Here is a 13,748-nt window from a genome sequence, read left to right on the forward strand (position 1 = left end):
TAAAAAAACCTGAGCTGGCAGGTTCTAAGCCAGCCCAGGCCTGCCAAACAACAATGACAACTACAACAAAAACAAAAAAATAGCCCGGCATTGTGACAGACACCTGTAGTCCCAGCTTCTTGGGAGGCTGACGCAAGAGAATTGCTTAAACAAGAATTGGAGGTTGCTGTGAGCTGTCATGCCAAGGTATTCTACCCAGGGGGACACAATGAGACTCTGTCTCAAAAAAAAAAAAAAAAAAAAAACTCCTGAGATTGACTGATCCTTCCTACCTCAGTCTCCCTCGAACATGTACCTGCCTTCAAGGAAATATTTTTAAATATATGTGCTTGTACCTTATTATATTTACTGAATCAAAATCTTCAGGACAGAGCCTAGACTTCTAAATTATTCTTTTACATTCCCCCCAGTTCATCGTGTTGCACAATTCTAGTGGAGAACTAATGCAACAGAAAACCACTTTTGTCTCATTGTCTACCTACATGAACAATTTCTGTTACCACTTGGGAATTTGGATAAAAAGAAGAAAGAGTAAGAGGTGGAGTCATTACTGAAAATTCCATTTAATGTTTCTAGGGAAGGGGAGAACAGGGATTAGTGAACTGAACATGCACCTTGATTTTGCTACGGAAAAGGTCCTTCTCCCCCACCTTCCCATCAAGACATTCTAGTCTTGAGAGCAGAGTTTACACTCTTACCTAAGTGGCTGCTTCTGCCAAATTAGGATGATCAGTTAATTATTTGTTCTTCCTTCTTTCTTACTTCATCATACTCATTGTCAATCTGGTTTTCTCGGAGTTCTCCTAAAATTGATGCCTAGACAAGTCTACCTCTCACTAACTCTCTCAAACTGAGAATTATTATCCCTCAAAATAAAGAGATTCTGGTTTAAATGTTAAAAAACTGGACAAAACATGCAAAACCCCCTCTTATTGGTATTTCCTGCAGTTATGTATTGTTTTAACTATTTTTTATTAATTATTTTGTATATAGATCATAAAAACATTTATGCCATTTTCAATGTGTTGATTATTTGTATAAATTGGAGTGCTTACATCATACTAATCAACATAGCTTTCACCTCATTTACCCAATCATGCAGTTTTTAAACTGGCCTGTGTGTTTCTGATCAGTCTCCTTTCCCTTTTCCCCATTTTCCTCTTTACCCCTTGCTTATGTGAGGCAAATCATGTTCCTAGAAATTATTTTTTAAGAAACCTGTCAACAGCAAGATTTCTATTTCTTGTAAAATACATTCCTTTTGTCGAAGTTTTAAGATAAAGCCTATTTCTAGGATAAATTGACTTTTCTGTGTTATTTTACAATAAGTAGAAAGAAACAGCAGAATGGTAAAAAAAAATTGAAAAAAATAATTTAACCTTCAACAAATTCAGTGTTATCACAAATATTTAACATAAATGCATAAAAGAAGATGTACTCTCTCATGCTCCTTCGAAAGTACCAATTTTTAAACAGAAACCTTTGACAATTGAGCTATTTCAAAATATTTTATTTTAGGGAATGCTTAAGTTTCCAAACTTGGAAAATTGAACCCTTACATATGTCAATGTTAAAACAAATGTATTTCCGATATTTTCAAAATAAAGTCAGTTAATCTATACCTTGTTCATTATCTCTGTAGCGGCACCATGTTCAAGGAGTTTTGTTGCAATCTCTACATTGCCGCTGTGGGCAGCATAGTGGAGAGCGCAGTTACCGTGGATATCTGTAATGTTGGGATCTGCGCCACGTTCTAAGAGGAGAGTGACGCACTGAGGTCTCTCGCATTGCACGGCCTGTCAGTTTTACACCAAGAAATAGATCATAAGTTCTAGGAATTCAATATAAACCTTTCACAGATTTTACTTATTAGTTATATTCAATTGAGATAAATTCATTTTTATTCTATGGGTTTAAATAAAATCCATCTCAAGCTGAAATCTGGCTACTATATACCTTTATCAGAGGTGTCCTTTCTTCAGCATCTCTGATGTTCAGATCGCAGTCCTTGTAGATCAACATAGTGGACACCTTGGCATAGCCTCTTATGCAAGCCAAATGCAAAGCACTCCTACAAAATTGAGAGAGCCTTTTTAAAAAATTGTAGCACACTAACTAAAAACATGTAATCATTCACGTAGTTGTAAGCATTAAGTTTCATTTATTCCTGTTTTCAGAATAAATTCTTAATTTTCTTGTGAAGATAGAACGATATTTATTAGCACTCACTGTGTAACAAAAGAACAGCCTATTGGAATCCAAAGACATTGGCCTTTGGATTCAGTTCAACTTCAGTTTGGGACACACTTAGCTTTTCTGTGTCTTAATTTCCTCATCGATAAAATGGAAATAAAAATAGTAAGAGCAGGCGGCACCTGTGGTTCAAAGGAGTAGGGCACCAGCCCCATATGCCGGTTGTGGTGGGTTGAAACCCAGCCCCAGCCAAAAACTGCAAAAAAAAAAAGAAATAGTAAGGACACCTTACAGGATACCCTTGTGATGCTGACCATTTTGAACAGTTCCTGGCACAAATAACAGCTCAGTAATTGTTGTCTGTTATAACTATTACTATGAATGCTAAGAAAGATAACATTCTGATTAAAGTAAAATGATACAATCATATCTACTCAGTGGTATGTTTTAAAGATTAGAAATACAACTGTATTATAATGTTTCTTTTTTTTTTCCATTGTAACATCTCTGATTTAGGAATGCCACTTGTAATTCATGATTATAAGTATAATTGGCAGCATTTTAAAAATTACAGTATTGAACTTAAGATAATGGGGCATAGCACATCCCATGGTGGCTTTACAGTGAGTGAGATTTGGCACACACAGGTCTCTAGCATTTATTTTTATATGAATGACATTTAAAGAAATTTTAGTTTTTAAATGTACTATGACAAAAAGATGGCTGAATTAACAACAATTTTCAAAAGAAAGTTAATTCTCATTTTGATTTCAAAAATATTTAAAACAAAAGAAATGCAGAATTCAAATGGAAGTGTGGCTCATTATTCAGTGCTTTGATTGATTGACATGTAAAGGAGAGATTTCCAATGATTAGTATTAGTCATTAAGACTGTTATAAAATGTCAAAGGTCACTAAAATATCTTTTTAAATAATTGTTTAACTTTAGGAATTCTTTTTATGCTAACTTTTATTCTCTTCAAAAGTAAAGGAATCTTTTTATCTGTGTTTAACAAGAGGGAGGAAAAACTGCATGTGAGATCAAGTCCTAATGCAACAATTTTAAACCTCTCATCTTCCTCAGGCTGCCCAGGTAAACATGATGGTTTAGGATGGAATGGTCCTGAAAGGCTATAGTATATGTCTCCTACCAAAGAGGTTTCCAGCTTATGTTTGGAGAATAAATGGATTCAAAGGATGGATAGGGAGCTCAATTAAAAGAAAAAAAAAAAACTCATGAAGTAAAGCAATACTTTTGCAAGATTAATAATCATTTATACTTGCCAGCTTTATTTTCTTAAGGGCACAAATAAAATGATGAATCTATAATTATTTGTATATATAATACATATGATGAAAACAATGTGCATAATAAAATGTATATGCAACAGAATATACATGCACAGATACAGGTAAAAAGATTCATTTTGAAGAGCCTACAAGTTAACAGAAGATACTAATTCAAATGAAATGAATTAATAAAAAGTGGGAAATTATTTTTCTTGTGTAAGATTCATATCCCATAATCCTTGTGAATGGATTATTTCATTAATAATAAGCTGCTACTAAAACTTATACAGGTTCACTGCAGAAATCACAGGGAAAAAAAGAAAAATCTTAGTCGTATACCAATTTCTAACACTAAATGCTTTTATCAAACTTTTTACATATTTTCAGCTAACACATTGCCATAGTCCATGTGTACGTATCAGCAAATTGACATTTTCCTCACTGTATATCTTAAAAGTTCACCTCCACATGTCAGCTGACACCTACCTGTTCATATGCCACCTTCATATGCTACTCTTACCTAAGTGGCTGCTTCTGCCAGATTAGGATTCTGTCACATACTGTACTACCCGATGGATGCATTGAAGTTTCTTTATACATATGTTATGTAGGTTCTCCTTAATACAGTGTTACTTTAAGCAGAGCTGAGAAAGTCAAATTTTATGAATTTCTAATTACTCCATAAAAATATTTTATTATGACTTGTTGGAGTCTATCTAAAAGGTCATGAGCACATAAAAGCATAAGTACCACCACATTGCATCTTTATAAACTTTGTGGATAGAAAAAAAAAAGTATTCCCTTTTTAATTTAAGGTCCTTGTCTTATCAAGAACACTAAATGTTTTTCCCAGGTCCATAGATCAATTGTAGATCGGTAAAGAAAAATGTACTTTGCACAATTTTAGAATTATTTTCTTTTTTGCAGTTTTGGCCAGGACCGGACTTGAACCAGCCACCCCTGCTTTATGGGGCCAGTGCCCTACTCCGTGAACCACAGGTGCAGCCCAAATTAAGATATATTTTCATTTGATGTGTTGCAATTATTTTGTAAACATGTTTTGTTAATTTTTTCCCCCTCATATACGGAGGGTTTTAACGTTTATTTTGCTGAAACAATCTTCAGAAAGCTTGCTTCAGAGGTCATTCTCACGAAGGGCTTCATTACCGTAAAAATGTATCTATCTCAATAGGCATTTGGGTTTGTTCCTAGTACTTTCCTCATTTGGTATATTTAAAACTTTTAATATGTATTTTATTATGAACTTACATTTATTTATGTATTTATTTATTTGAGACAGATTCTTACTATGTTGGCCTAGGTAGAGTTCTGTGGGGTCACAGCTCACAGCAACGTCAAACTCTTGAGCTTAAGCAATTCTCCTGCCTCAGCTTCCAAAGTAGCTGAGATTACAGGTGCCCCCGCAACACCTATTTATTTGTTGTAGTGGTCTTTGTTTAGCATGCTGTTCTTGGAACCCACCCCCCCACCCCCGGTGTATGTGGCCCGTGTCCTGACCACTGACCTGACGGTGCCCAGCCATGAACTTACTTTTGTGAATTAAAAATCTATCTACTTTATTTCCAGCTAACGGACACCTCAGTTATGAAAAATTCATCGTTCACTAATAATATAAAATGTCACCATTATCAAGTTCTAAATTCTCCTATATATTTGGTGTATCTGGATTTTATATTTTGTGCCATTCATTCATGTGTCTTTTCAAATGTTAGTAAAAAATTTGTGGAACTTAATAGCACATTTTGATATCTAAATAGGCAAGTCTTTATTCACACCATTACAAATGTTTCTTAATATCATGACAATAACAAAAGACGGATACCATATGCAACTCAAAAATTGAAAAATTTTGGCATTTTTATTTGGCTGATTTAAAATTAATAAACATGGAAAGAGCTCATATTTTCAGGAAAATAAGTCTTCCTACTCAAGCACATGCAATCATCTTACCACTTTAAAATTGCTTTCTAAGACCCCCTCGGTAGAGAACGCAAACCCACAGCTGCACTTTGATATGAAATGGAAATTGGACTTGATCTAAAGATGTGTTAGCTCAGAGGTGGACATATTGTAGGAATTCTCTCATTATGTACTTTTCCATAACATACAGAACATTATGTTCTAAAATGTGTACATCAAATATAAAATGTGGTTATACCTAATTTTCTTGGTTAAATTACTTTAAAATGGTCAATACAGGCTGGGCACAGGGGCTCGCGTCTGTAATCCTAGCACTCTGGAGGCTGAGGCGGGTGGATTGCCTGAGCTCACAGGTTCAAGACCAGCCTGAGCCAGAGCGAGACCACATCTCTAAAAATAGCCAGGTGTTGTGGCGGGTGCCTGTAGTCCCAGCTACTCTGGAGGCTGAGACAAGAGAAGTGATTGAGGTTGTTGGGGAGCTATGACGCCACAGCATTCTATCCAGGGCGAAAAAGTGAGACTCTGTCTCCAAAAAACAAACAAACAAAAAAGGTCAATACAGAGCTGTATAAGGGGAATCTGGAGTGGATGGAAACCAGATGAGGTTCAGCTTTTGCTCTGCTGCCCATAGTGGTGGCCCGGGACCTCTCCCAGGCTTCCCCATCTCTGTTTCTAAGGAGCCCTGGCGACAGGAGGGCTCGCCCAGGGAGCCCATGAAAGGGGGCGTCTCCCCCCTCACCCTTCATCCCTCACACCTGGTCACCCCACCTCTCACCCCCCACGCCGCCAACCCCTGCCCCCCGCCCCAGCCCGGGCCACCCGGCTCCCTGTTCCTATTACCTCTTCTTCTTGTCATATGCATTTAATTTATTTCTTTTCAGATGGACCAGGTCCATCATGTCGTAGAGGTCGCCGTCGTAGGCAGCTCTGTGGAGAGTCTTGAGGTCCTTAAAGTTGACCTCACACCCGGCCGTTGAGAAGACTGGGTCCTCATTCTGGTCCCAGTACTGGTGGACCAAAGGGGTCAAGACTGTGTTGCCCATCTCCACCTGCAGCTAACAATTTCTTTTAGATAGAGCTCCTGGCTCCGTAGACTCCCTTCTCCCACCCCCTCCCCTCCGCTTTCTCGCTCAGCGTAGCCCTAGGACGGTGTCCCAACCAGGTCTGGCAGCAACTCCAGGAAACAAGCCTGGCGGTTCCGTGGTCAGACCCGTACAACCGAAGGTTAGCAACGGCAATGCGCGTGCGCAGGAAGACCCGCGCTGGCATCCGGAAGTTGTGTGCAGCTGGTGCCAGGGCGTGCAGGGCGTGGCTACAGAGCTGGACCTCGGGGCTCCCTGGGTGCACAGGGTCCTCGCGCACTGCCCGCCAGGCCTGGCACACCTGCTGCACATGGTGCGTGCAGGAGGGATCTAGGGAGTTCTGTACCCTCTCAGCTCAGGCAGATTATTTCCTATCCTTGCTGCTGTTTGGACAGGGCCAGGGACTGTGGGGAGCAGCCCTGCAACTAGGAACCTGCCCGCGCCCCTAGCAGGAAGGAACCAGGCACCTGACACCTCAGTTGCAGTCAAGCCTGGCCAACGACCTGGCGGCAGCCGCTCAGCCGGACTGCCTGGTGGGCGCGGACCCCACACTCCCGGCATGGGCCCAGGAGGAGCTGGCCCAGGAGGCGGAGTCGGTAGGGCCCTTGGGATGCACGCTGGACGCGAGTCCTTGAGCGCTGAACACACCGACCTCAGGTTCGGTGGTGCAGCCGGTTCCACCCCTGAGTGCCGCTGCTAGTGCCGGGCCCACCGCCCGGCTTGGGGCAGGCTGAGGCCCCCCCAAATCGCCCCTCGCCCTTGCATCGGTGCTGCTGAGGGCGTCCCGAGATCTGGGATTTCTGGACAGTCACTGCAGGCACCTGGCAACGAGTTGCGGCCCCGGCTGTGGTGGCAGCGGGCTTGCAGCATAGTCCCTGTCCATCCTGCCTGCCTGGCCTGAGGGCCCACCCTCCTTGACCTGCAAATGAAACGTGGGGCAGCGATGCTGGACCTCGGACACAGCGCACTCTCCATTTTCAACACAGAACCTCCTCCTCCCGGTTCTCTGAACACCAGCTGCCCCTGGGCAGGCAGGGCTGGGACAGGAAGGTCGCACTCACGGTTGGAATCGCAGAACCCCGGTGTCCTGAGGGCGTCGCGCTGAGGTGGTCGCCGGGCCTGGTCCCCTCGGAAAGGGTGGCGCTGAGGAGCTGTGCGTTCTGTCACAGCCACAACGCCCAGGAGCAGTCGCCGGCCACGCCGAGGTACCGTGCCCGCAGCCAAGGGGCCCACGCGTTCTCTCAAGCAGGCGCGCTGAGGCTGCGCCGCCACGTGGTCCCACGCAAGCGCCCTCTCCCCCGGCGGGACGCGTGGTTCGCCCCTCTCAGGGCGTGGCGGGCCTTACAGCCTCGTAGTGGGACCGGACTGCTGCTCCAGTTCTAGTCCAGCCACACTCCTCTCCTGGAGCTGTCCCTGTCCTAATCCCTAGATCCTGTGGGTGTTCCTGTACCTGTTGAGAGGAGCTTTGCATACCTGATTAATTGAAGGATTTTGAAAGAAGGGAGGGGAGGGGAGGGACCCAGTGCCCGGACTTTTAGACTCCTGAGCTCCAAAACCATAACAATTCTAACAGATTTAACACTAAAATACAAACACGATGGTCTAACACAATAACCACATTGGGAAGGGGGCTCCTCCTGTTACTCCTATTACTATCTATATTACTATATACAAAACATGCCTGCCCTCCTGTCTCTTTGCTCATTGTATTAATTTCCAACTAAAATACCTTATGATCCCAAAATTAATACTTGAAATCATAGCCATTGCTCCCATGTCAAAAATTCCCCAAAATCCATACATACAAACCCAGAAACAAAACTAAAAAACGATAATGGATGCTGTTATCCTAAATAACCACTACATACTAGACACTACTAGACAAGCCCTGATGAAATCAGATAAGCCTACATGCCATTATCTAAAAATGATGTGTTCACTTCCAAACTCTACTATCGTAGAGTTGGTAGACTCCATAATACCAAAGACAAAGGACACTCTATACATGCAATAAAATATTAACTATAAATTTTAGTCTAAATAAAAATACTTTAAAAATATAACCACTTTAAAAACACAACAAAAAAATTTTTTGCATTTTTTTCTTTTCTTTTTCTTTTTTTTTTTGGCCAGGGCCCGGTTTGAATCCACCACCTCTGGTATATGGGGCCGGTACCCTGCTCCTTTGGGCCACAGGCACCACCCAAAACAACAAAAACAATTTTTTTAACCTTAGAATCTATAGACAAAGAGATCTACTTAATATATACTATGCTAGTTAATAACATTACTTCTACTTTTACTATATATAAAAAAAGTAACTTCCAAACACCCTCCCCAGAAGAACAGCTCTTTAAAAAGACATCCTTGCTGTTTGAAATTACTGACTTTTCTGTAAATAAAAATAAAATATTTTATCTCTTATCCACTCTTCCAGCCACACTCACGCACAGGAGCAAATGACAAAGCAATAGTTGCAAAGCAAGTGGCACTGACAAGCCTGAGAAGCAGGTGTACGCAGACTGCTGGGACTTGCACCTCCCTAAGCAGCCACAGGTGATGAAGTGAAGTGAGTCCCAGGATTGAACTGTCAGATAGGAACTGGATATTTCCCGATTTGGGAGTCAACGGCCGCCACCTAGGACAATGTCTCTGCTTTGGGTCAAACACCTGATAGTACTTTATGCAGTGGCCAATCTGACATAGCAAATGAAAGGCAGGATAAAGAACACGTTGTGCTGCTATTTTGAGTTCCCTAGAAGTATAAAATAATTGGAAGTGAAAGACTGTTTTTTTTTTTTTGAGACAGTCTTATTTTGTCACTCTGGGTAGAGTGCTCTGGTGTCATGGCTCACAGCAACCTCAAACTCGGGCTCAAGCGATCCTCCTGCCATAGCCTCCACCCCAGTAGCTGGGACTACCGGCATCTGTCACCAGCACCAGTAAGTAACAACTTTTACAACAATCTTGTCAACACCCTGTCAGTAAAGCAGAGATGACATCAAACTTGGTTGCAAAGGCCAAGCCCGACCCAAATCCAGGTCAGCACAGCTGGGGAACCAACAGTCTGATGTCACTTCAGTGTGGAAAAGCCACTAAGTGGATGTCACACCAGCAGCCACTGCAACACATGTGTGGAGGACCTCGGTGTGGTGGACAGTGTGGTCTCCGTTTCCATTTTCCATACGGAGACCCCCTCCTGGATCTCTAACCCTAACCCTCACCCTATGCCCCTAAACTTTATCTTGCAGGCCTCTCTGACCATAATTACCACCCAAACAGGACCCTAACTTTAGCTACACCTAGGGACCCAAACCCCCTATCCCACAGGTTCACCTGAACCAAATTATCATCCAAAATGGAGCCCTGATCTGAGGGGCCTGAACTCTCTTCATGCCGCAGGCCCCCCAGACATCAACCATGAGGCAAAGTCAGGAACGAACCCAGCCCTCATTCCAGGGGACAGAACGCTCTTCATCCTGCAGCCACCATCCCCATCACCCATCACGCCAAGCCGAGCCCGAGCCAGCCCGAACCCCAGTGGCCTCTGCGCCCGGTGTGTGAGGACGTTGGACACAGCGCACTCCCCATTTTCAACCCAGAACCTCCCCCTCCCGGTTCTCTGAACACCAGCTGCCCCTGGGCAGGCAGGACTGGGACAGGAAGGTCGCACTCACGGTTGGAATCGCAGAACCCCGGTGTCCTGAGGGCATCGCGCTGAGGTGGTCGCTGGGCCTGGTCCCCTCGGAAAGGGCGGCGCTGAGGAGCTGTGCGTTCTGTCACAGCCACAACGCCCAGGAGCAGTCGCCGGCCACGCCGAGGTACCGTGCGTCCTCTACAGCCCACGGCGCCAAGGGGCCCAGGCGTTCTAAGCAAACTTTTCTCTGCTCCTACATTGCTTAATGCTCCATGGCTTGCTTTTCTAAGCTATTAATAACAGGAACTAGCACAAAAAATTTGGAGGATTAAATGAGCACTTAGCACAGTGCCCAGCACACACTCCATCAAGATTAGATTTTAGCACAGTTCCAAATGTTTGGGCTACACTCATCCTCTGTCCACAACCTCAGCCATGCCCATCTCCTAAATCCTAACCTTCCTGGAGCCTCTGTCCTAGCAGCATCTCCCCTCCATGATCCTCCACCTCTCTAGACATCCCCTTCGTCCCTGCACTGTGGCTACTGAAGAAAACCCTTGGTCCTGCTGGGCTAACGAAGGGGAATGTTGGGAACAAGGTCTACTTGGGTAAGGTTTTGCAGCTAAGTGAGCCCATCTCCTTCATGCAGGTGTATGATTTGAGTAGACATACGTAAATGCATGCTCATATATGCACACACGTGTGCATACACGCACAGCACACCCTTCAAGCCCCAGGTCCAGGCTCTAACCTTGAGCTTGGGGAGCCGTTTGATGGTCTTGAGGGGCCGTAAGACGCGCAGAACTCTTAGGGACTTGATGGTGTTGATGTCTTTCCCTTTGGATCCTCTAGAAGGGAGAAACCACAGATGCAGACAGGTGGAGTTGTGAGTGGCACCCATGCAGCCCCCCAGGGTCTGGCTCACACCCCTCTGTATCCAGAAGCAGGGAGGCCTTGCCCTGCAGGTACCACAGGCCACTTGGCTCTTCCCATGGTTGCCTGGCTGGGGCCTCATCTGAGGACAGGGGCCAGGCTGGAACCAGCACCAGGACAGCAGCACCTGGGGCACAGGGAGAGCCCAGAGTTCCCTCAACCACACTCTGACAGCCACCCAGAGCCAGCTTCCAGGAGCAGAGGACAGGGGGCCTGTATCAGTACTGTAGCCCTTTAGTACCGCAACATTCTGGAAGGGCTTTTCCCCTGCTTTCTCAGTCCTGGCAGAGGGAGGTAAGGGGGCCGTGTCTGGCCTCTTCCTACAGTTCTCCTTGGCCACCCTAACACTATTGCAGATGACAAAAAGCTGACAGAAAAGAAGAGAGAAGTGGGGAAGGAAAGTAAGAAAGAGACGTTACATACATAAACCAAGAGTGAGGAAGGAGGGAGGGAGCCACAGACAGAGCAGTGGACAGGGAAACTCACACAGAGGGGAGCAGGGAGAAAGTCAGGGAAAAGAAAACTCAGGCATTAGAAACAAGCTCCGAAGTCCAGGGTTCATGTGCCCACATCAGGGACTCTCGCAGGAAAAGCCAGGGCAGACCTAGGTGCTGCTTCTGCTTGCCAGGCCCCCAGGAACTGGGCCTAGCAGGCACTGGGGGCCGACCTACTGACCTCCTACCAACTCCACCTGAGGCGAGGCCAGGCCAGGCTTCATGGAGAGCCTATTATCAGAAGCATAAAGCCCTTAGTCCATGGGGGCAGGAGTGAACAGATGGAGTGGGCTTCATTCATACCTGGGGCTCTGGCTTCTTTGCTCAGTGGGCAATGGCCTGCATGGGGGTGTGTGGTACTATCCTTAGGGGTCTTCCTGGGCCCACTGGGTGGGGTGGGCAGAGTGGCTCAGGCCTTCATGGGGCTGGAGAGTCTGGATACCTAGTCCTCTGCTGCCCCAGCAGCAGCCTGCACCCCAGAGTCCAATTAAACTCCCCTGCAATGCTGAGTTTTCAGGTGGGCAAAGCCCAGCCCCTCTAAATTGGCTATTTCCATCACTGCAGAAGCCCCTGAACCTGCTCTCAAACCACCCTCCTCTGCCAGACAGAGAAGGGAAGACAGACGCTGGCCTGGGGTGGGGCAGAGCAGGAGGAAGGCCACACTGCCTGTCTGGGAGGAGCAGCCCTCTGGCATCCATGCAGAATAGCCAGCTCAGGGCTGCCTCCCATTCTCTTCCTCTGAAGCCACCTGGCTGGGTCTCACCTCTCTCCTCCTGCTGGGACTGTCCAGCATCCCTGGCTTCACTGTCCTCATTGCAGGACCCTCCCAACACCCTGGCAAAGTTCTTGTTCCCTTTACCATGGAAGGAGGGTTCATTAAGACACCCAGAGGGGAAGCTGGGTATGGCTGGGCACTGATGTGGTCAGGAAGGAGTGGGGAGGAAGCTGCACTTCAAGAAAGGAGCCTCAGAGGAAGCAGCTTAAGAGGTCCAACATCCTGGGGCCTATGGCCACAGCTGGAAGTTGCCACCTCACTGCCTTCCAGCTGATATTCTCAGCCTCTAGCACGTGACCAGGACACCTTGATCTCCAGGAAATGCCGCAGCAAGGGCTGACCATGTCCAGCCCTAGGCCCCAACCCAAGGCATGACAGAAACACTGGGCTTGGGTACATGGCTCCTAGCAGCATGCAGCCCAGATGGGGAATGTGGGTGAGCAGGACGCGAGGCTGGTGATGAAATGGTATGGAGAGAGGCCATTGGAGCTGTGATACCAGACGCATGGGGGAGAGAGAGAGAAGCATTACCCCATGGCGCTCCTACCGAGTCCAGCAACAAGGAGGCAAAAAGAGCAGAGTCAGTGACACTGGCAGGATAGGAGGGGCCTTTGTGCAGGTGCAGCCTTCCCAGTAGGCTCAGAGAAGGCAAAGCCCCCAGTGTTGCCTATCGACTGTCAGGGGCCTTCCTTGTCTCTGGCTCTCACTTCACAGCTGCCCTCTGCACCCACCAGGTCCCCCCAGGCCCTGACACTCTCCTCGCAAGGCCTGACAGAGTTCTCTCTAGGCCCCACTCCAGCAGGGTGAGTATTCCCACAAGGGAGGCAGAAGGAACAGCCCAATACCCCAAGAGGGTAAGATGACCTCCAACTCTGGCTGGGAACAGCACTGGCCCAGATGCTCACCTCAGGTAAAGCTGCTCGTATGGGCCCTGTGGGGCTGCACCCAGTCCTAGAACCACCAGGTACCTGTGGGACGTCAGGGACAGACAGGCCTCGGGTCCCCTCAGGTCCCCTGGCCCCATAAAGCCCAGCTCCAGGAAGCTGGACCAGTTCCATATGGCCCACAGACATCACCCCATGCCCCTACATTCAAAGTCTCCTCCTTGGCCACCCTAACACGATTGCACCATGGTTCTGGGGGCTGCACGCATCCAGACCAGAGCCAATATGGTTACTTACGAGAAGGCAAACGCCACCAGGGCCCCACTGACCACAATGAAGTCCAAAATGTTCCACAGGTCCCGGAAGTAGACTCCAGGGTGAAGGAGCAGTCCCAAGTCAATCATCTTCAGGTGAGAAACACACATTAGTGAATATAATGTTCCAGAAAAGAGGTAGAGCCAGGTCCTGGTGTCACAGGGTCACTCCCTCTCAGCAAAGGTTTGCATGTCTGTGACCTCA

At 46.2% G+C, this 13,748-nt stretch overlaps 2 protein-coding genes across 2 annotated transcripts in view; both read right to left on the minus strand.

Annotated features, from left to right (window-relative positions):
* Window positions 1-8,137, minus strand: part of LOC128570998 (putative ankyrin repeat domain-containing protein 20A5) — a 29,025-nt gene extending 20,888 nt beyond the window's left edge. Inside the window, exons 1-5 of the mRNA XM_053570702.1 lie at window positions 7,568-8,137; window positions 7,328-7,425; window positions 6,265-6,479; window positions 1,957-2,071; window positions 1,623-1,796 (exon numbers count right to left, since the gene is read on the minus strand). Coding sequence (XP_053426677.1) covers window positions 1,623-1,796; window positions 1,957-2,071; window positions 6,265-6,467 — 492 coding nt within the window. The 5' untranslated portion in view covers window positions 6,468-6,479; window positions 7,328-7,425; window positions 7,568-8,137. The remainder of the gene's footprint in view (window positions 1-1,622; window positions 1,797-1,956; window positions 2,072-6,264; window positions 6,480-7,327; window positions 7,426-7,567) is intronic.
* LOC128570999 (voltage-dependent N-type calcium channel subunit alpha-1B-like) overlaps window positions 6,992-13,748 on the minus strand; it is an 81,057-nt gene continuing 74,300 nt past the window's right edge. The window contains 4 exon segments of the mRNA XM_053570703.1: window positions 6,992-7,144; window positions 7,416-7,625; window positions 10,895-10,991; window positions 13,527-13,633. Of these exon segments, the coding sequence (XP_053426678.1) occupies window positions 6,992-7,144; window positions 7,416-7,625; window positions 10,895-10,991; window positions 13,527-13,633 (567 nt within the window).

This window comes from Nycticebus coucang, chromosome 18 (assembly GCF_027406575.1).
Source record: "Nycticebus coucang isolate mNycCou1 chromosome 18, mNycCou1.pri, whole genome shotgun sequence".
Classification (NCBI taxonomy): domain Eukaryota; kingdom Metazoa; phylum Chordata; class Mammalia; order Primates; family Lorisidae; genus Nycticebus; species Nycticebus coucang.